The sequence below is a fragment of the Macrosteles quadrilineatus genome, unplaced genomic scaffold (genome assembly GCF_028750875.1).
Source record: "Macrosteles quadrilineatus isolate MER2022 unplaced genomic scaffold, UCM_ALF_1.0 Scaffold_2__2_contigs__length_208266976, whole genome shotgun sequence".
NCBI lineage: Eukaryota > Metazoa > Arthropoda > Insecta > Hemiptera > Cicadellidae > Macrosteles > Macrosteles quadrilineatus.
The window spans coordinates 7,218,739-7,243,463 of NW_026542595.1; the positions used below are offsets into that span (position 1 = coordinate 7,218,739).

General features: G+C 34.8%; 2 protein-coding genes across 2 annotated transcripts in view; both read left to right on the top strand.

Moving 5' to 3' along the window:
• Positions 1-683: 683 nt before the first annotated feature.
• LOC128987544 (uncharacterized) lies at positions 684-2,975 on the top strand. The gene is made up of 5 exons (XM_054408443.1): positions 684-712; positions 757-1,177; positions 1,391-1,702; positions 1,889-2,179; positions 2,802-2,975. The coding sequence occupies exons 1-5, from the start codon at positions 684-686 to the stop codon at positions 2,973-2,975; spliced, it is 1,227 nt and encodes a 408-aa protein (XP_054264418.1).
• A 967-nt stretch (positions 2,976-3,942) lies between these two features.
• LOC128987661 (zinc finger protein 16-like) overlaps positions 3,943-24,725 on the top strand; it is a 53,275-nt gene continuing 32,492 nt past the window's right edge. The window contains exons 1-4 of the mRNA XM_054408628.1: positions 3,943-4,014; positions 5,590-5,810; positions 6,038-6,292; positions 7,030-7,251. Of these exons, the coding sequence (XP_054264603.1) occupies positions 3,961-4,014; positions 5,590-5,810; positions 6,038-6,292; positions 7,030-7,251 (752 nt within the window). The 5' untranslated portion in view covers positions 3,943-3,960. The remainder of the gene's footprint in view (positions 4,015-5,589; positions 5,811-6,037; positions 6,293-7,029; positions 7,252-24,725) is intronic.

Here is a 24,725-nt window from a genome sequence, read left to right on the forward strand (position 1 = left end):
AATTAGACAATAGTCCTGTGTGACAGTAATCCAATAAATTTGGAAAACATTTTTTGAACGTATAAAATTGTTTGTAAGCAATACTAAATTTCCTAATAGTGACCATTATTTACAGGTCCTAATCATGAGTGACTCCGATGATGATGACGCACATTTTTGTCTGCGCTGCAAAGGAACTTTTATTGGGCTCGACCAGTACATAGAACACCGCAAGACAAAGTGTAAGAGAGAAGACAGCCGACCCCTGACCAGTTTAGATCTGCATTACGGCAAAGATAATTCAGAAGGCGAGACTAGTTGTAAATTGGATGTGGTTTCAGAAAGTGGATCTTCCAACCGAGCTTCTTGGGTCTTAGACGGCATCCAAAACTCAAGCCCCTCTGTAAAAGATACGTCAAGATTAGAGGATGTTTTGCAACCAGATATGTTGGAGATTAATCGCAAAGACGAAATATTAGACCCCTTTCTTTCCTCGCCCTCGCATGATAATGAATCATTTCTAAAAGCAGTAGATTTCTTTTCCATCCTCGAACTTCAATGTAGCAAAACTACATTTCAAGATCTCAGTTCCTCTCAGAAGCCTCAGAGCGGAGTAGTGACACGAAGTAAAGCGTCCGCTGTTCTCCAAGCGAAAAGAAACAAGGACTATTACACGTCAAAGTTGACTTCACAGGAGTATGACTATGACTACCCGAATGAACATAGTCAATATGTAGTAGGGAAAGATGTCATCATCGCTGATAATTATGACTACAGGAAAGATATACGAGCTTCCCCAAAGGAGAGAAAACTGTCAGAAGCTGAATCTCCTAAATCAAGGTCAAGAACTGAATCGGGGCAGTTTCTATTTCAAGAAGTGCATAGCGAAGTAACAATAGCAGCGGATGAGAAAGACAACGAGGTGTCTGGTAGTTCCAGTGAAGAATCCGATGAAGAGGATGACGAAGACGACGAGGATCTTGAGTACGAGTCTCAAAGGATAGCAACTGGTGGAAAGTGGAAGCCGGAAGGTCACGAATGGATGAACCAACCTACCTGGAACTCAGCTCCTCCTGTGGGCTTCACAGGGGGGAAGTGGAAGCCTTCGCCCCCGTCAACATCAACATCGACATCATCAGTTGTGACTCCTAGCGTGAATCTTACTTCGACGTTGATCTCGCAGCATGAAGAGACTCAGGTAAGTCACCTGATAACATGTATAGGATTATGAAGTGGTGTATTAATGACAAAAATGATACTCAAAATCAAAATTAGGCACATTATAGAACTTTAATACATTATTAATAAAGATTTTCTTGGCTTCTGACATAGATTTCTCTTTTAGCAATATGTATCAAAGCTTAATGCTATTTGCAAATGCGTAGGTCACGTAAAATATTATATTTTTCAGGTCGTCGATGAATCCAAGTGCCAAGGTCCTCCCCCGGGCCATACCCGAGGTAAGTGGCTGCCCACCCTAGACTCTGCAGACAGGAGGTACTGGTGTGGACCTTGCAATAGAAGACTTTCGTCTCTAGCACTCTACGACAAGCATTGTCTATCTGACCTTCACCGCCGCCGCACCCGTCAAGAGAACATGCTCGAAGAGGACCTGTACATGGACCATCCGAGGCCTGAAGGAAAGCGGGAGGTGAAGAGGTCGAGGTTTCTCGACCCTGACCAAGGATGGACAGAGGGGCCCAGAAGCAAGAGATCAGTTCAGGTACGGAGAAAACGATAAATTTAAGTAAAATATTATTAAATGGGTCGTCGGTAATTGAATAAATTTAGTTATTGCTAAGGAGCTTTTTGAAAAATATTTGTTTTTATAGTCTAGTATTTTAATATAGGTGAATTTAGTTTTGATAGTACTTTCCTCAGAATATGAGTGTACGATGATCGTCCCCAGATGCAGAGTCCGGATGGCGTCCCTAACAAAGGGCGCGGAGGAGCCCTGCAATGTGCTCTTTGTCGATGCCAAGTGTTGCCTCAGCTCATGAGTAAACACCTCGTGTCCTTCTACCACAGTAACAGAGTTCGCAGCGCCCCTGAAATAGCCGGCCGTCTCGCCATGGACCACATGGGAGACATCGTACGCCAGGCGCCCTTCCAGTGCGGCCCTTGCAGCTTCTACTGCAACACCATGCAGACATTCCTCTGGCACTGGGGCAGTAAGACTCATCAACTGAAGGACACTCAGGCAAGGTTTACAGAGAGTTTTATAATTTACAATGTTTTTTTAACACAATTTACGAGCTAAGTTATAATATTACCCATGTTAACGCATTACCTACAATTGGTAGGATATTTTAATGTGTAAATATATGATTTAACAAATCTAGTCATAATCTTAACAATATATCTAAAAAAAACTTGTACTAGTACAAAGAAATAAAGCTCAACTTCCGAAAATAGTAAAAAAAATTGTCAATACATTTCTTCGTGCACAACTAAATAGCACAATTGATTTCTTCTGTTCGTTATGCAAAACGCAAACCTTAGAGCAAAGACCTTATCACGTCACGACGGTGAAAGCCGAGAAGCTCCATGTTACTAGAGTAGTATATAAATACCCGCATCTTATCTCCTGTACTTTCTAGGAGCTACTTACTGCATCACATGCAACAGTCCGAGTGTCAACTGAAGTAGAACAACCTACATCCAAAAACCTAGATTTAAAACTTATAGTGTTATTTTGATAACGCTTTATTTCGAACAACCAAATAATATCAGAGGCCTTTTAGACATTTGCTTACGACACTCAACAATGAAACTACCGTATACTGTACTGTATGCCTAACACTTGCACGAATGGTGTGCAGATCGAAGGCTACTACTGCTGCCCGATTTGCAGAGTGGAAGTCGTCAGCAGCGCACAGATGTATCAGCATTTGCTGAGCTCCAGACACAAAGAAAGCGTCGCCATAATCAACGGCTCAGTTCCCATCGTAATGCAGAAAAAGAGGATCATAGAAGTAAATATTTTTGCTTATTAATTAGTCAGATTCTGCTCATACCAATGTAACAAAAAAAAACAAAGCTCATGGTTTCTCGTTTGTACGTAAATACAGATGGTACAAGATAAAGCTCCCTTAAGAAAAATAACATAAATTAATCAGAGTTCACGTAAACTGATCAGAATTAGTTAATTTCCGGAATTCCCATTCTTTATTTCCCTTGTAAATTATTTTTCTTGGTAGTTCTGACTGTAGCTCTTCAAATCTACTCTCTTGAGATTAGCAGTCACAGTCAGTCAGACGATGACTTTATGGTGAGCCTAGGATTACCTACCAACCTACATCAGTTCATCAGTTGACCTTGAGTGTAGGGGTCCCGGCCACTGGTCGTAAATTCAGGGGTCATATTTATACAATCTAACTTTACATAAACTAACCAACCTAACCAAACTTCTATAGGCGGATTAGTGCTAGATTTGGCCGGTTCTCCGTTTCCCGTTGACATTAGATATAACGTCATCGGCTTGCAATAAAATCATAATACACTTTCGTAGAAACGTGTGTGTCCAACCCTGATAATATTTGTGTGGTGGCGATTCTTATGAAAACCCTTGAGAGAGTTCAGTTATCACTTACTTCCTGTGATAGAAATTGGGAAATTTATTATTATAACTGGTAAATAACATTCAAACATTTAGCTAGTTTTCTCTAAATGATTAAAATAACAATATAAAAATTATTTGTGGACAATTGTACAAAAGTTTGGTAAAGCGATGTGAGATTTGTCCAAATTTATATTAGACGAACTGAATCCAAGCAACTGAATATTAATTGTACTTGACATTGGCAGATATATTCAAATTAACTCTACCTTGACTAAATCCGTTTCCAGTGTGACGTGTGCCACAAGCTGTTTGGTCTCAACATTAAGCTCCGCCATCACAGCAAGTCCACTGGCCATCCTCAGACTAACAGTTCTGCTTCAGACGAACACCAGGAGAGAGAAGCGTGTCCCCAGTGTCCCATGGTGACATCCAGCAGACTGTCACTTCAACGACATCTCGCGGCGGCGCACAAGGTACAACAAACCTCTGATAGAACACCCAAACCAAATGATTACGTCATCAGTTCACTTACAACTACTATAACAATAAAAATGCAAACAGTTGTTGTACCAGGGGACCAAGCATTGCTCGGTTGTGGTTAATTGGGTTTAACTGTTAAAACAATATCGTAAACAGACATTTTATAATTTACCAAAACATTTTATTACCAACCATAGACATTTAATCGCTGAAATAATAACAACTCTTTAATGTAAAAGTATGCAATCAAACAAAATAGGATACACTTTTATGGTCTTGCTATGTATACTTTTAAAAGAGTACATAACAATAAATTGTAAAATCTACCCCATTGACTTAGGCTATGCCAGTGCAATTAAACGTCACCAGCTTGAAACTCTCATGAACACTTGCTTTATATTTTATTCGTTCGCTACGCTCACTCACCTTTTGGTTGCAAATTAGCTGTTGTCATAAATAAAAAAAAAATAATAGTGCTGGACCCTGTTGGTAATCCTATTAACTTTTTAATGCAATTGAACATCACAGAATCAAATTGTTTAGTTGAACCAGCTGTTAAGATTCTTTAACTCTATTTAAATATAAGTACACCCATAAGGTTAACATGGGAACCTCCATAGCCAATGGGGCGGAGCCCTTTTGACGGATCTGCACCAAACTTCACACAAACCATCCTTGAATAATGAGAAAGTTTCATTACAATCTGTCGAGTGGTTTCGGAGTCCATAACGTTCAAATATATATATATACAAACTTTCTCTTTTATAATTATAGATAACAATGCAAGATGTTAATTTACACCAAGTTAATGTTAAAATTAGTCGTTAAATTTAATCGTTACCTATCTTTAGATAAACGTCGGAAAATGTTTGATTAAATTATAATTTACATAGAGTAAATTTAATATTTTATTTGATTTATTTGACTGATAAACCAAAGTTCGCTGAAAATAAACTACCTTAGTACTTCGGGGACTATGTTTTAGAGAGAGGACTAAGTAAAATAATCAGTATTTTTGATCGGATCAATTTTTCCCGAGAAATATTTAGTGTAATCTGTGCTCAATAGTCACAACTGATGTTTACCTCTTTGTACTGTATTTTATAATTCCCTAGTATACTGTGGATGGCTTGTTATAAACACATGTGATATGTATTTTGTATACTTTTTCCTTGTTATCTTGCTCAACTAACATAGCTACTTGACAACCCATAACGCCAATGTTAAACTTCAAAATTTTAAAATGAGTTGTGTAGCGAAATAGGAATTTTTCTTAGGTAGTGGCTGTCGCCAATCAGGTTGTTAGGTCTATACGTTCCCAATTCCAACATTTAGTCGAAATCCTTCCGCGGTATTTTAAGATGTATATTATAGACAGACAGGCAGACAAACAAACAGACATAGCTCGTAGAGTATAGGATTTGTGGACGAATCAGTAAAAATGGTATCGTTGGTAGTAGTGCTTGCTTATAACGTTTGTTTAAATATTACGTTTGCAGTTACTTCAATAAAACTCTTAACAATGATGGTTAAAGCACAAAGATCACAACCGAAAAATGTTCCTTCAGGATGCAGAGGGGCATTTCTTCTGCAGCGTGTGCGATGTCAACTTCAAGACTGCAGCAGAAGCAAAAGCACACCGGTCGTCTACTGACCACAAAGACGTCATGTTGGCGAAGCAAGGGGACGCTGAGTTGGCTAAAGTCTGCTGCCACTGCTATGGTATTTTCGCGGGCATCAATGAGCTTAAAAAGCACATGAAAGTAGAACATCCACAAATGGCGTACAGGTAAGTATTTTTTCAGTCTCTATGGACAGTATTATATATTTCTTACGACTTAGGTTAAAGACGATTTTGATGGTTGAGCAAAAATCAGGATTACAGATTCCCAAAATGGAGAATTACTCAGTGTGTATTCTGTTTGTGCAAATATGCACCATCTTCACATTTTTAATAGAATTTTTGGGATATATATTTCGTATGGTTAATTGGTTTAACTTAATTCTCCATGTTAGGTGTATCAAATGTGGTGCCCGCTTCACTCTCAAGCAGGAGCTGGCCCGCCACGCTCTTGTTGGATGTGGAGGTTTTGTCTCTCCGACATCCCTCACTTCCCAAACTGCAGAAGCTGCTTCTGTATCTGCCTTCCAATGTTCTAAATGTGGCTTCTCCTCCGACTCTGAGGCGGAATTCTTGCTACATACTGCTCTTCACGAGGACCCCGTCCAAGATGGAGACGTTCGGCGCTATAAGTGCCCTTTGTGCCCAAGGTTAGTTTCTCTAATTTAGTTCCATTTTTATCAAAGCTAATATATTTATTTTATTAACTTTTTCGTTTCCGTATATGCTACACTCAAACTCCGAATTCGGACAATGTCCAACATTTTTACCCACTTCGCGATGTGGACTGCGTGTAATACCCACGTCGCGGAGTGAGCATTTTATTCGGACATTGGCCGAAGCGAAATGCCCAGACCTTGTTGTGGGTAAACTGATTTACTCAAATGCCGAAGTTCAAAAGTTCTTCGGCGATTGAGCAAATCCAAAATACCCACAACGCGGTGTGAAAAAAAGTATTTGTCCACGTCGGGTTGTGGGTATTTCTATCATGCGCAAACGCCGAAATCTCGTTCTCACAGGACATCAATAATGAAGACCTAAATAGAGAGCAGTTAGCACACCTTTGAGCTTTAGGGTTGACCAATGTACAATGACGTCAAATAACGTATATTATATACAACCAAAACGCAAAAAATAAAAGAATTAAAAAAATTTGGCAAAATGTAAAAATGTAAGTGTGTGAGTAGATTGGGTCTTGAATTTGCATTTTAGCGTATTAAAACGACCATGGCATCAGATTATCTTTAATTGTTAATCTTTTCAATGTGTTACTTGTTCAAATCATGCTTTGTATGAGGTAATTAGTAGTATGTGATTTAACTTAAGAGTTGTAAAGAGTTACCTTGATCATTTCCACGATAAATTGAATTGTCACATATCCTTGCAGGGTGTTTCTGAAGAGTTCGCTACGGAAGCATCTACACTCTCACACAGGCGAGCGTCCTTACTCTTGTTTACTGTGCAACGCCGAATTCTCAAGAAAGGATGTTCTGGAGAACCACGTGTTGGGCGTTCACTGCCTCAAAAGGTCCGGAGACTCCTGGCAGCCTCAGTCTGAGCGGAAGAAGACCTTCAGTTGTGACGTGTGCGGCGCTGCCTTCTATGACAAGTAAGTGTTATTTCTAGGATGTCCTGGGGAACTACGAGTTGAATGTTCACTGCCTTAAGAAGTACGGAGATTCCTGGCAACTTCAGTCTGAGCACAGAAAGACCTTCATTTATGACGGTTACCGCGCTGCCTTCAATGAAAAGTAACTGGGCTTTGTTTGTATGTTAATCCTTCAATTTGGAAACTGCATGTGATATTACTTGTCTATATGTTATAGGTAAGCACGTTTTTTAAACCTTTTTTCTCAGATTGTGTGCATCGCAGGGAAAATCTACGCATACTGTTAGAAAGATATTTTCCTGTAGATGTGCATAATCCCTTTATAAATTAAAATAGGCTCAAAATAAGCACACAAAATAAATCTAAATAAAAAAAAGTTTCCATGGGCCTTATGGGTTGCCATCCTGGTGACGAAATATAAACAGAAAATCGTTCGAACGAAATGGAAGAAATTCCAATCACATGTTTTATTTACAGTGTGGGGGTGAAAATAGAGAAGCCAGTACATTACATATCTATAGTCTAGTTTTCGACCACTGGACGACCTCTAGTATAACTTAATTTTATTCTTTGTTCTTTGTACTATTGCATTTTATTTTGTATGGGAATGGACCAAACTCTAGTTTTGTATTTCCAAAATTTTGTTAGATGACATGATTGATTCATAGACCTACATCCAGGATCAGCATCGATCCCGCTTGGGACCAAACCAACAACGTTCGATTTAAAGGCGGGCACAATAACCACTCGGTTTCCAACAAAATTACATTGGTCTTATAAATCGTTTCATAAATCCCTTCTTAGTTACATAAAACTTTGTTAATCTTTAAGTTTGGATCTCTTTGGATGTCAAGGTAACAGTGTGTAACTTTGACAAGAAAGTGTTGCCAACTTATTTTCAAGCGTACACGTATTACGTGGCTAATAAAGCACACCTAAGCAACATAAGCCAAGCGGTGTTTTGTGTTGTCTGGTTGGAAAACTGGAGTGCGGAAAAAAAATGAGTGTGGAAAAAATAAGTAAATGCAGCAATTTACTACTTTGCGTGCTATAATCAGTTAAAGGAAGCTCACTTTGTCGGGTAACTGTAGGAATAAATGTTGAACTTTCATTACTCTTTTTGAAACGAATCATTATCCACGAAACTGGTGCGTAAAATGATTTACAGTTTGCCCTTTTCCATACTGGACTTTTCTGGGTTAGAGAAAACTTATTTGTAGAATTTAAAGAAGCTGAAGCGTTTTAAATACTTTAGACGTACCCTAAATCTACAGATTCCTGTTCCTAAAATAATTAATCCAAACTGAAGCTGCCTTTGCAAACCATCATTTGAACATCCCTTTAGCGAATAAAAAAAAAAACGTTAAACACCGTTGGACAAAGCGTGACACCTAAAGCTCACTAGAGGGCCGCTGCTGGACCTTGCTTTATTATATCAAGAGACATAATTCAGCGTGGGACGTCGGTTAACCAGGACTGTGACACCGGGCTTTACATTCGTGTGTTACGGATCCACTTTTCATCCCACAGTCAAAACAGCTGGGCTTGCGGCGGTCTTAGCTTATTGTTCCGCACCTCCGAGTTGACATACTTTGTTCTGAAGCACCAACTCTACTCACACTACTGTAAGTTATATCTACAATGGCCCGCGAAAATGTTTAAGTCTCTCCTTTTAATTCTGATAAAGGGTTTAAATTCCCAACACTACCAAGTACAGCGTATAAGTGGCGCTGATTAATGTATAAAAGTTCTCTAACTGCATAATTTGATATTAAAAAGATAAACTTAAGAAATATGGACCTAGGCCTACTTAATTTTAAAACCCTACTTATATTTAAAAGTCAATTGCTTAAATATAATCCAATAACGTACCGTAGATAAGCAATAAAATCAATCACTTAATTGATGTTTCATCAAATAAAGATGTTTACCCTAATTTTGCAATTTAAGCCAAGCAATCTTACCTGTAACTTTTTATATTAATTCCAAATTGGATTATGATCAAAATTATTCTACAAAAAAATTACCACCTTGCTTAATACAAACGTAAACCTTCCTATTAAATAACTAAACCGGTTACAAAATTTTAATAAAGCGCCAAACAAACACAGCTTTTAATTTATCGACTTGCTGATCCATTAAATTAGTTAAATTTAGTCCATTGAAAATCGGCCTATGGGGGGACAGTGCCTTTAGGGAATTCTTTCATCCCAATAGTTTTACGCAAATCTACAAATTCTAAGCTTATTTTTTATCTGCCATATTCATATATTTTTATTTGGTTAGTGGTCTTAAACAAAAAGCACACATTAATTTGTCTGTATCACTGTATAATAATTTAATATACACTAAAATTTTAATACATACTATTTGCTGATTTATCTTTCATTAAAATTACAAATTTCTTGGTGTTTGTCATTGATTATATCCACACATTAACACATCCCATTACACATTAACTAAGAACGATAATACTCAACATTTATTGTGCAAATGTATACTTTGGTTGATTTGTGAAATATAATAAGATGCGTATGCAGTAGAAATCAGTGAAACAGTGATTTAATGTTTTTGCTGATTTCAATTTTACAAAACATAAGGATGAAACGTTAAAATCGTTTGTATTAGTTACTTGATTATAGTTTCAGTAATATAATCTTTAAACCAATCAATTACTACTACCATGTTTCACCTGGCAAACGTTTTATACATAATTTAAGTAAATTTATTTTCATGTGACAAAAAAAATATTCAACGCACACTAGTGATTGTGTCTACTTGTCCCTTGATATCGATCATAATGCACTTGCTCATTGGTGATATTTAACAAATATTCAATAATCAATAACGTAAAGATAAACATTTATCTCATATTTATATGTTAGTTGTTGAATAGTTTGCAATTTTTATCTGTTCTACTACTCTATTCGACTCGTTTAGCTAAAAGCCTTCAAGAATTAAAAATTTATTGTAGAATTCCTAAGAAAATCCTACACAGGAACTTTAAAAACAATTAAGCAAAACCTAGGAGTGTATTTTTAATATAATACCTAACAATTATTAGTAAAAAGTTATATATATTTTAAAATACGAAAATCAAACAACATTGGGTGTGATTATTTTCGAAGGTGCAAGCTATTGCTGAAGCTTTGTAGACCCAGCCCAAATTTAAACTCGTTTGTAAGTGGTCTGAAGATGTGTTCTCATCACACTTGCACTGCCTTAAATAAGTTCTTCAAAGCAAACACTTGTGAACCAGGTAATTTTTACCTGAGAGGAAGTGAGGAAAATTAAATGTACTTGAAACATAACACAAGTGGAAGGGCAAAGTACACACCTTTACAATGGACACAATAGCTAAGAAATATAGTTCTTACTAAGCCGTTAAAAAAATACATTTTGGAAAAATGGCATAATTAATTTACTGGGATTATTTTCATGCCGTTATTTATGAAAACGGCTTATATTATGCATACTTATGCCATAAAACCGTCACCGGGAGGAAAACATTAGGCTGCTGATTTATGTTGTTTTCTGCTGGAAGAAACAAAAGGGAGCATTTGGACACTTATAAATCAGCGCCAGAATCCATCTTGACGTTCGTGAAGGTTGGGAAAACCGTTTTTTACCCGCTTATGAATTACATCGGACGTAATAGAAAAATGAGAACATTAAAATCCCTCTCTTATTTCGGGAGTAATTCAATGTCGTTGTTGAGGTGGACCTTGTTTTATTATAAGAGTAATATTTCAGCGGCCATTTTTTAGGTTAACCGAGCTCGCTGTCAACCGACAGTGTTTCATTGTTTGTGCCAAAAAACTTACACTCCAACCCCTAGCTGTGGTCATCTTGTCAACCAGACCTATATACGCTATATACGCTCACTTTACAATCATGATACACTCACTATACACTCCAACCCCTAGCTGTGGTCATCTTGTCAACCAGACCTATATACGCTATATACGCTCACTTTACAATCATGATACACTCACTATACACTCCAACCCCTAGCTGTGGTCATCTTGTCAACCAGACCTATATACGCTATATACGCCTACTTTACAATCATGATACACTCACTATACACTCCAACCCCTAGCTGTGGTCATCTTGTCAACCAGACCTATATACGCTATATACGCCTACTTTACAATCATGATACACTCACTATACACTCCAACCCCTAGCTGTGGTCATCTTGTCAACCAGACCTATATACGCTATATATACGCTCACTTTACAATCATGATACACTCACTATACACTCCAACCCCTAGCTGTGGTCATCTTGTCAACCACACCTATATACGCTATACACCCTTACTACACAACCGCGATACACATCTATACTTATATATTACGCAAGCAGGTTTTTCCTCTAACTTTCGCAGTACACAACAAAAGTATACATGGTACATGTATGGCCATTTTATGTACTCGTTTGATCGCATTCGCAAAGCTTTAAAATATTATGTTATACCAATAATTTATCTTGGTAAAATGCACAACATTTTTTATCCAGCATATGTTTGAAACTTAGGAATAAGTGTTTGGTCAGGACATCAAGCTTTATTAAATCTAACTTACTATTATTATATAATATAATTATTATATATTATATAATATAATTATTATATATTAATAGTAAGCTAGATTTAATAAAGCTTGATGTCCTGACCAAACACTTATTCCTAAGTTTCAAACATATGAAGTATACATGAAGTAGTACATTTGGAAGTATCGGACGACATTAACAGGAAAGACGCAGATACTATTTCGATGGTGACCGATGAAAACCTATTTGAAGAAGAACAGTGATCCCAAGTGTGTACATGAGAAGTTCCTACATATCGCAGCTCTGTAGTGTTGAACCACGTAACTCATAGGACCAATCACCGCAGATCAACTGTGTATAACTCAGTGGTATAACGATCACCACAGCCAGCGCCGTGGTCCTCGCTCTGCTCGTGATGTTCTGGTCATCACTCTCTTGTCGCCCGCAACCACCTCACCTCACCACCTCTCACACCTCTATCTCACACCTCACAGTGTTGGCTTTGAACCGTGAACAAGTCGTGACGTCATCGCACTGACTCAAACTGTTTCTAGACCTCCCTCTTCACGAGTTAAGTTGATCATCGTATCGACCAGGTTTACTTAACATTTAGGGGTACCGGTACCGGTACACATTAAAAAGTGCACTGGTTTTGTCTTGACTAAACGCTGGCCAATTTATGTTGGAACAGAGCTATGAGTGGTTTTCCTTTTGTATCAAAGCCGTCAAATCAACCCTTAAAAGGTTGCAGGTTTATTAAATTTACCGTTTTCTACTGATCTGTTAATCTATGAAAATATATAACTAGCTCAGTGACACACTTATACCTAAAAAAAAACGTACATGTACATACAAATTATAATATGCTCGCATAAACTTTTGGGTTAGCTCTACCCGAAAAATGTTGCAAATTCTTTAGACGTTATATAAGAGGAGATTTGAACATACGTAAAAAAAACTAAAACCAGGTTAAAAAATATTTAAAAAATATAACAGTAAAAGGGCACTGCACGTATTATGTTTTTTTTTTTTTGTAAAAGCATTTATTTTAAGGAAGTTTAAAATGCGTATAAAACCCCATAAAAACATATACAGAAAACGTCAAGAACTCGAGTCGTCGTAGACATATGGGCACCTTACACGAACACTATTATTGTCAATATTGTAGAGCATTGACAATATTATTGAGAGTGCCACCTCTAGATTGAGGGTTTGACGACCGATATTGATGCAAATCTAGAAATCTTGAAATACAGCCATCAATACCGAAAGTTCATCAATATTATTGTCAATCCAATAAACCTTTTTTCAAGTAAATTTGTTCCTTGCACAATTTGATCAAGTATAATATATTTTCATACTGTTTTGTTATTTCATTTAGTTCAAAAATGCTGCCCATTTTCTTAGGTCTTGATTTTGGTTGGCTACATTATCTTTTGAAATTTTGTTATTTATAATTAGAAATGACTTATTTTTTATCCTATAACTAATCATTACATTTGAGCGGTTGAACGTTTTTCTTATGGCTTTATTAATTTTGGTACTGTGTGGTGTACAAATAAATTATTTTCTTTTGTTGTCTGTTTCTGAAGTAGTTCTTTGTTTTAAGTTGTCTTTAAATTTTCTTCCTTATCATTATATCAGTTATAGATGGATTGTATCAATTTTTCATCGCCAAATATAAAATAGTATGTTTTTATTTATTAAAATTTTCAGTGGACACAGAAACATTTACAAGTCTGTGTGTTAATGAATGAAATGCTGCCAATTTATGTTGCCATGGATGATTAGAATTTGAAGGTATGATACTGTCTGTTGTAGTCGGTTTTCGGTAAATTTTAAATCTAAAAAGTGTGTTTTTCTTTTGAAATGGTGATATTTATAAAAATTAATGTGTAAATATTGTATTTTATTTGAGAATTTAATTTGTGTCGAGATCGAATTTATGTGTTGGCGTAAACTTTTTGTTTCTGTTTGTGTGCCTTCAAAAAGGCAAAGAATGTCGTCAACATATCGGGTCCAGTATATAATTTTTGTTTTGTAAGAGTTGCTTTCGTTTAAATTTTTTTTTCTAAACTATTCATGTAAATACCAGCTTGAAGTCCAGACAGAAGAGAACCCATCTAACCGTCTTCTTGGATGTCAAATGACTGATCATATTCAAAATAGTTTTGGTTTAATGTAGTTTTGGTGAGTTTAACTAAGTCATTGATTTGATTTTTTGTCAGTGTTCCATGTTCTATGTTGTTTCAGTATTTTAATTGTACCATCTATCGGTATGTTCATGTACATGTCATTTACATCAAACGATAGACATAGTGAATTTTGTAGTATGATCTTTGATTTTGTAAATTAATTCATATTCATTAGCTACATTTACACTATTATTTATATTTATGTTCTGTTTTATTTTGTTGTGTAAATACTTACATAGATTGTATGTAGGTGCTTGATGGAAATTTACAATTGGTCTAATCGGAATATCTTGTTTCTGTGTATTAATGCTGTTCTGTGTGTTTGTGTGGCTGTGCTCGTAATGTAGGTGACTTTTGGATTTGGTACTTTCAACGAAGTTTTTCTTTTTGTGTAATACTCTTGCATTTTGTAATGTGGAATTGACTATTTTTGTAAATTTTTCTGTTGGATCTCTTGTTGATATTTTAAACTTTCCGTTTTCAAGAAATGTTTTGACTTTTTGTTCATATTCATTATTTTTCATGACAACAACTGAATTTCCTTCATCCGCTTTGGTTATTATTGCGTAATTTTCTTTTAACTTCCCAGATATATTTAGGGATGGTTCTTCTTTTGATTTTCTAGTGGTTCGGACATGTATTAGGTAATTTTAATTTGTTTATTTCATGTACAAGGTTATTATTGGATCTTGTATGTCATCATTTTGTTTTCTTAAGGACATGTCTATGTTAAGAAGATTTTCTTTCAGATTATGTTTATGATTGTGTAGGTTTAAATTATATTTAATTGAATTGCCTAAAAATTCTTCTTCATTTTCTGTGACCACAATATCCGTCAGTTTTTAAATTTTGGACTGAATTCATGTTGCATTTCATTTTCTATTTCTAATGTGTATTTTACCTGGTTTTTGCGTAACTTACCAAGTTTATTTTTATGCTTGGTCTTCTTTTTGTTCATGATAGGTTTGATCCAATTTCTAATATATTCAAGCATTTCTTCTATTGTTTCACAATGGAATTTGGTTTGGTTTGGTTGTCATTTGATTTTCAATTTTGTTTAGTTTGCTGTATAGAAAGTTGATTTCTTCTTTTAGCCAAATATTTTTTGCCGTATTAACTGTTTAAATTGAAGCTTGTGATTTACCTTTCGTATGAATATGGACGTAATTTTGACAAAGATTTTCAGATAAACAAATTTTGTTAAACTCGATGTCTTTGATGATTTTTTCTTTCTTTAGGTTGAAGTATTTGTATCGATGAATCACTTGTTGGTCCTTAGCAATTATTAATTATGAAAATCGTAGTGATTAGGGCTACTATTTTTATATAAAAATACATAATTTTTGTTATGTACTTAACAAATATGTTTATTGTATTTGTTAAGATAGAAACAACATGACTATGACATTACTGTCGAAACTATTCGTTGTTCAAAAAATGAGTTTTGAAAAGGGTACTTAGTTTTGAAAACTAAGTAACCTTTTCAAAACTCTTTTTTTTAACAACGACTAGTTTCAACAGTAATGTCATAGACATGTTGTTTCTATCTTAACAAATACAATAAACATTTTTGTTAAGTAAATAAACAAAAATCATTTGACTTCATAGATTTTTATGAATTTAGATTTATTCTGTTTTAAATGGTGTGTAAATTATATATAACAACTTTATATACTTTATACATCGTATTCTAAAATCGTAGAGACTAAAGGTCATCGAGTGAAAAATAAGGTGCCATACAGTAGTTGCTTGTTGAAAACCGGGTGCAGGAATTCATGACTTATTAACAAAACCAGAAGTATACTTTCATTGCTAACATTCAATATTGAGCCTGTTTCGGTAATTGGGAAAGCCATTCATTGAATCATTAAAGCGATATTTTCTTCCATACCTTAGCTAAACCAATGTTACCTATACACTCGTCACTCACGTGTGTTTTGTTGCTTGATGGTTTGGTTTAACTCAGTGCTTGTCGAGCACATCGGCCGGCACATAGAACGTTACATTTCACCATAAAGTGTTTACAATAGCACCAGATCGAGCCATAACTCTGGCAGCTCCAACCAGTCGTCACGACCGCGTGTGAATCATTCCTGCACTTTACTGGGGAGATTTCTGCCAAACCCAACAATATTGCAGCTCGGGGAGGTACATTCACAGCTCACACCTTTCAATCCTGGTCTCCTCTTAGCAGTACACGAGCATTATGCAGGGACCATACGCTTAATCGGGGTTACAAATAAAAACACTGCAAACGGTAAAGGCTAAAACACGTTGAGAGAACATAAAATCTATATCTTCAGTGATTATGTTATGTAAGTAATGTGAATTCCTAACTCCTTATAAGTCTGAGTAAAACGAATCCAGACAACACATACGTCTACTGTCACGAATCAGTTTAGAACATTGACATTCAATCAAATAACATTGAATCCTTATATTGAGATGCTCGTAAAGCTCGCAGAAGCCATAAAACTCAGTGTTATTCCATGATATTCCCGTTTGATTGACGCGGGAATGCGTACTGCACCTCCCTCGTCATTCCAATGATCCGGTGTTCCAGTAGCCGCCATTACCCGGGGAACATATAACCTGACCAGCGACGTTTACGACCCTTGCGGCTGAGATTCGTTCCGCTGCTTCCGTTCCTTGCAGTGACATACCGAGGGTAAAGGCCAACTGGTGGCGCGGATACTCGACTATAGCATTACGTTAACACTTATTTCGCAAATGTAGGGAATCAATGCGATACAATACTCTATCTGATCACACTCTGTTTGTATTGCGAGACAGTCTAGGTCTCATTTGTCATTTGTCATAGGTCATTTGTAAATGTCTAGGTACATTTGACCAAAATACTGATTGTACTCAGTGGTTCCAAATTCAAAGTCTCATCCCATGACATACATCATTTTATCTCTCTTTTATCATAAAAGTTTGATTTACCTAGATTTTCATATGATACGTTTAATCTGAAAACTAATAATTACCGGTATGATATGCATGGTAATTGATCAACAATTACGTACTATAGTTATTTGTGTCACTAGTGGGGGAAGTGGCACTTTGCTGCACACGCACGAGCCGTAGGCGAGGGGTGGAGAGGTATGTGCTATTACCTTGAATGTTAATTGTTAGCAACTGAGAAATGTTAAGAATAAACAAAAAAATCTATAAAGCAATTTAAGATTATTAATTGCTATAGTTATAAATTGTCAAGTGTTAAAAACACGTAAATACAAAGCACATACGTACGTGTAATAAAGTAAAAGTCATAAGTATCTTAAATTACCTCTATATAAATGATGAAAATAAATCGTAACAAGTGGTTATTTATTCGTCGGAAATCTGGCGAGTATAATAGACTGTTATAAAGCTGTGCTGCGCTCCAAGTAAACTTGCACATCCCACAATAACAATCAATCAGGACCGTTATAGATAGAGCTACTTTGGGAGTCATAAATATGATCAATGGTCGGTACAATCGACGAGGGAGGCTGACCCTAACATCAGGTGTAAGGGGGTGAACTGATAGTGATGTACCTGGTCCCTGTAGTGATCACTTGAGACAGGGTATATACTAGTGATGCCTGAACACCTTAGTGCTATCTACATACACCTTGTATACCACAATACAATGGATTCACCTTGGTATCCGACTAGTGTATTATAGGCCTCCGGGATTACTTGAGGTCCATCAGATAAAACAAATTTTATAATAAAGTTAAAAATGTTACCTTTACATGTTACGGATGCTATTTTTTCACATGCATCTGTGACCCTTATCGGGTAGTAAGAGACGCAGTATACTTAATGTAACAAAATGCAAGATTATATGTTGAAAATCTCTGACACATTATTATCATCCGATCACAGAGTTTATATTGATTTTTCTTCAAAAACACTCAATTGAACAGAAAAACAAGCCATACCATCCCTACCGTCGTTACGGTCCAACATGTTTAACTTTAACTTTCTAATGTAAAACCAGGTTCCAGAGGCACTAGTTGTATACAGCAGTCAAATCATATATTTTTGTATTTTTCATTTATTTGATCTCCATTCGTTTTGCATTAGTCTGACAAACTGAGCACTCATACATCCAGTCAACCCACCTACAAATTTCACGCCAGTTTTACTATAAGTGCTGGGATTTACCTTACCATACCGACGTAATTTTCCCTTTCCGTTCAAAGTGATTTTAATGTTTATTTTCCGATAAAGGTATATGAAGACATAAAAGAACTTTTTAATATAGTAAAACAAGTAACAGAAGTAATGATATTTGAGGAGAAAAAAAATAGTTAACACTTACAAAAAACCCCGCTGCCCAAGTGAAACAAATGTAACAATGTTGTAACCGAAATATAAGTCCCAGTAGGTATTGAAAACTGCCAATAATAATAGGCTATTTAACTACCTCTTATGTGCCTTATCCAGTCAAAAACATATTCGTACTCTGACACTGGTTAAATGGTGAAATTTTGGATTAGGAAATACCTTTCACCAAATTTATCTATATTGAAGAAGCAATTACCGCAGGTAGCACGGAAAGACTTAGATCCGGGACCAATTTGATTTTTCATTTTTATGTCCCTCAAGGCCAAATGACACTATTCGTTTGAATATAAAAATGAATGAGTCCGTATACACGATACACGATAACTCGAGTTACTTTGGTTTGATTTTATTGATATTTGGCGCCTGAACGTGTGATGCTGGATAAACTTGATTGAACTTCCACATGCTGGTATTCTTTAAACTTTTACCCTTAAGACATTGAAAAGCCCAATGTCCTAAAAAGACATCGTATACAGCTCAAAAACAATTATGTATATTTTAGCGTTGTTATTCAATGAAACATTACAAAGAAAACAAAACTGTACATTTGACATTCCCATGTCATTCGTATAAAGAGGAAATTAAAATTAATTGTTGTATTTTGCTTTTATATGGCTATATTTTGATCCAATTTGGCAAATTTATTTATTTCATCTTATACATCTATTAACGTTTGATAACAAAAACACTTTTCCCTTTCCCGTAGCAGCAAACCTAGGGACTTAGTACTCGTCAAATCCAATTTTATTTAAATAGGGAATAAATATTACTTTTATGAAAATATTCTAGTAAACATCCAATCTGACAAATTGAAATTCGCGTCTACAGGTTTGCTGCGGCGGAGGTATATTGTCTGCACTGTATATTATTTGTACAATACGCCATGGTACCTAGATTGATCGTTGGCAATTTAAAGCAAAATGCTGTACAATGCATTTTTTTATAAGAATACCTACAAAGACAATCCCTATAGTAAATATTTTGTTAACGAATTCATCTCTTGGCAATGGAATACACCTTAAAACAAAGGAGAAAAGTAATACTGTAATTCCTTTGACTTTTTATTGTGCAATCTGTACTGCTATAACAGTGTTTACGTACAGTTTATAAATACTGTTTTTTTATAATCCTCAAATTATTCTCATTTAGATTTTCTTTAAAAATTGTCAAATTACTATCTACTATAGAATCCGCCGTATCCATCATGGGTGGGCATGATATAGACATGGCCGGAGCGTCACCTTGCGTTAATGCCCATAACCACTGATAATGCATGACGATATTAACATTAACCTACACCTGCAGCCCATCAAAGAATGAGTGATGCTCTGGTGGTTTGAATATCATCATAAGCATAAAGTTAGTTGGCTTTTATTTTGTGAGCATTATGTTGCCATTATTTTTTAAAATCCAAATTTACTATACACTCCTTGCCTTATTTCGTACTTTGTTAAGAATCAACACAACAAAATCCATGCTACTACCAGAATTAGGCTAATCTATGAACACATGTATCTTTGATTTTACAGCAATAAACAGCATAAGCTGTTACAAAAATATTTAGTTTTAAAGAAAAGTAAGTTAAAGTATTGTTTGTTCATAGGATAAACATGTTTTGGTAATTTTAATATCCAACCAATCTTTGTATACTAGGCCACTGTTATTTCATTCTGAACAGTATTGTAAGCTTAACGAAACATAATAAAGTGAGGCACAAACTGCATCAGTGAACGTATTTTAGGATGCAACTACTTTGGAAGTTTCAGCTCACTCAAATCAAGTGTGAAGTTTTCAACTCCATTACGAAAGTACCTCGGAAGTATATATTGTACTGAAGTTTCATTAGAATACCTACTTGTTGGGTTTGCTCTGAAACGAGCACTTATAGAGTATATGATACGTCCCTAAAAGCACACATATCTAAGCAAAATATCCCAACTTAATTAAATAAAGAAGGTGACAGTGTCGATAACAGTGTTCGATTGTTCAAATATTTTTTTTAACTTCACATTTCATTAACGTGTACTTATTTAATAAACAAACACTTAACATAAGATCATTAGTCAAATTGTATTTTATCATCGTAATTATTAAACTATATATTTGTTTGATGGCACAACAAAAAGCACGAGCAGATAATAATTTATTCACTTCATAATTTATAAAATTATTTGCTATTTTCGCTAAGTAGACAATTCATTTAAATCATTATTCTATTAGATTACAAGGTTTTAAAAATTAAAGTTTGATGAGAACGCAGTATCCTAGGTCACATGACTATTGGTCCGTCCGTTTATCCCGTGTCAGTCAGTGCAGTGGGCATGCGCCGCAGTAACATCCCTGCGTAGTTTGATGGTCAAAGCTGCGCAGTCGCAGATACTTGTGCAGCTATGAGGCAGTAAAACAGCAATAACTGTCAGCTACCGTCTCTCATAGCTTCTCTTTGTCATTTCTCGGTTTAAGGGCTTCAGTTGTAACTTATGTTTATGGTGTATCTCATGGCAACTCTTACTATCGCTAGTTATTGGCCTCTTTGATGAGCTCACTAGTCCCCATCAGAAGATCGTAGACTTGACAGAACACGCTTACGTGTACAGTACTGTAGTAGCAAATAGGCCCACTTGTGATGGGTCGAAAATAATAAAACGGTTTTAACGAAAAAAAAAAATATATATATATATATATATAATATATTACAATATTATAATTCAGATTAATTAACATACAATTATTTAACTTTAACTTTGGGTTTTCTTCGTATTAACGGAAAATTTTATTGTTCATTCAATCGGGGAAAAATCATTGGTTTGATTCTAACTTAGATTATAAGTAGCATTTTAAAATATGCTTTCCTTTTCTTAAGAAATCAGTTTTTTTTATTTCACCTTATTGTTAAATAAAAAACAACACAAAAATCAAAATTTAAACAACAAATAAAAAAGCCTTTAAATCTAAACAAAATGTTACTTCAAACATGTATCTTCAATAATATATCATGTTTTAGTTGTTTACTAACTACCTGCATTTCAATTAAGCATAATAAATTGACACATGAGGATATAAATGCAGCGTTAAGTAAAAAATAAGCACAATATAACTTTTAATATTTTTGTTTACAATGTTTAAATGGTTAGGACTTCAATTATTGCCTCTTTTATGCTGATTTAATAATGTTGATAATTCTTTAGCATGGAAACTTTGGAAGTCCTGTGTGTAGATTCTGTTACTGAACAACTGAGGTGTAAAAGAAATACGTTTAGGGATTACGGTTTAAGATATAAAAAATTGTTCTTAAAACTCAGTAAATAATTAATAGTGTGATTAGAAAATATAAATAATATTCCTTTGTTACTATAAAATTCTGCTCACGGTGAAAGCAGGTTACCCTTGTAGAATTGAACTCCGAAACTCCGATTTCTTCATTGTTTATACACTTAACAATTCGAAAACATAAGTTGTCCATTGTTTTATTGCTTTTTATGATTGTAAGTTTTTTTTAATATTTTACGTAATTATTTTCTTATGTTTTCAATTACAATTCGTTTTAATGACAACTACAATAATGTTTTGTTCAAGAAATAAAAATAGCCTACTTTGATTCCAAGTTTTTACTTTGCGGTATAATAACTGTTGAAAAATCGTGGTTTTTAATAAAGTAAACTTGGACATTATTATGGAGTACTGCGTATAGTAGGGATTTCCTCGATAAAGAAACAGGTACTGGTTACTGGAATCTTTTGAAGACGGTAATATTTGATAACCCTGATGGTAAATAATAAAAGGACAGTTTGGAGAAACTACAAAAATAAAATACGATTAAGTTTGTGAATTAAGACATTAACTTAATCAAAACCAGGGGTTATCCATAAAATAATTACGCGTGGCGTCTATCAGTTTAATATGCGGCTTTTGTAACTGAGCTCGTGAAGCAGATTTTTTAAGCTGCGGCGCAAATTTTGCCTAATTCCGGATTTTAGATTTATGTTATGATAAAATCTATCTCGTGAACCGACCCTTAATTAATTGATTGACACATTAACCGTCATTAATATGAATGAAAGTGTAGTCACATGGGTTGAAAATAAATCAAATCAATAAATGTAAACGCGGATGTTTTTGGTCACTTAGTTTATCAAGACAAGCTTTGTGTTCAGTCAATCTGTCTTTGTGTTTTTTTGAACTCATTTAAATGTCTTTTTTTCTAAAAGTCTATCTGTAATTCTCATCTTATGACCATATTTAAAACTCTATTGTTGCATTCCTTCATCACTAATCACCTCTAATAGAAACATGTCCTAATTTTTTCCATCGTCAAATAACAATCTTTTATATCAAACCACCCCCAATTTTTTCCTCTTATATTTAAGTACACCAGTATGTGTGAAATAGCAATAACAAGTACAAGTAACACCAGTGTCTGTTTATTCTCGTTATGTGGTAATGAAGTAAATGAAATGAAAACTGCTAGTGAAACTGTAAACTGTAAACTGCTAGTGAAAGTGTAACTGTAAATGAAATGCTAGCATACAGAAAATCTACTGATAATATAAAGTTTAATTTGTTCAATCAATTGTTTGGCAATAGTTTATGAATCGGTAATGTAGTTTAGATAAGTATTTTTTTTATTATATGGATTAGCAACAAAATGTCTAGAACGGCGCTGACATACTAAGAGTACGTATTTTAAGGCAAAACTTAAATTAATAATTAATAAGTGTTGAATTAATGTGATAATATCTTTATACGGACTAAGATCAGTTGGTCCTTTATTTAAAGTCATGTATTAAAATATATATATCTAATATACCTATCATTTATTAATATCCCTTGTTTCGAACCATCAGACTGCTTCTGACTTTCCTTAAAATATAACTGACAACCTTTGGTTATTAAACTAAAACATGATTAAGTAATCACCATACCGCTGCCAGACGACCATTTTAGCAATCTGGTAGTACAATCAGCTCCGTCGTCGCCAGAGACCTCAACGCCCGGTAGTACAGCAGTACAAAGCCGTCTGAGTAGGAGAACCAGCTCGTTCACGATGTCACCGAGTCCTCTAATTTATCTAATTATCTTGAAAAATTTATTCGATTCAGTTATGATAATAGCCGGGTGATAAGAGTCGATATAATTGGCCCGCGCCTCCATTACAGGCGATTTAATAGATCCATCAAGTTTTATTTGACGGTGCAGCCTTCTCCGACACTCCTCCGTAGGCCTACACGTTGCTGGCGTCTCTGTATATCTACAAATGGCCTTTGTACTTCCATATGTACAGCTTTTTGATACCTAACAAATGATTTACCAGTTTGAATAGTGGTATACTATGTCCACTACATAAATAAGTGGTTTAAGGGGTGGTTTAAACAAATGGGACTTGTCATTGCAGATTGCGTGCAAAACCTTTTCTTCGGTTAAAATATGGTAATATTGTACAAGTAACTGTTAATAGCTGACAGCTTATGGTACCAATTATTGTAATATAGTTAGCAATTATTTAATACTAGCTATTGAACCCTTCAAAGTCTCTAGTATATGTAAATGTCACATCAATAGAAACTTGGCAAAATATTGTATCAATGTAGTTAAATATATTTTAATAAGATATCCCCGGCAGTTACTTATCATCTTCGTTCGTTCTGTACATTGTTGCGTTTTTTCGCTAGAGTATTTTTTATTTCATATTATATATATTTTTAAGATTCCATTGTTCAGTTTATTTCAAAATAATATCAACAACTTTACAAACACTTGGAATAATAATTTTATTTCGATGTTGAAATTTAACTTAAATACATTAAAATCTAATATTAATGGACCATATTTATAAAATAAACAATAAGTTGTAGTCCCGTTAAATTAAAAGGAGATACTAAAAATAAGAGTGAAAAGGTAGCTCAACACAAAAAAGGATTTTCATAATATTTGCTAAATTAAAATACATTTCAGACAGGTTTTATAGACGTGAAATTTCTTACAGGAGTTTTTTCGTTAACGATAACCAAATGTCTTACATTTACAATAATTTTTATTTATTTTTATAGTTTATCGTCTCCCAATCCTTAAGTAGAGGTAAATTGTTTTATAAGCTCTATGACTGTGCCAAAGTTGGTCTTACAATGTTTTAAAGGGAACAATTTTGTGCATTTATAAAGTAAGAAATTCTTAAAGATTGTTTCGAAATATTTTCTTACAAAATTCTTATGCTGAATTCCTAATATTATGAAAAGGAAATGAATAATGAATAATGAACAATGAATTTATTTACAAAATATTATTATATACATTCACAGGTTGAAAATTACACTTTAAGAACAATGCTTATATAACCGACTGTTCGGTTGGCATTTAATCGTAAACTTACACTAAATTAAACC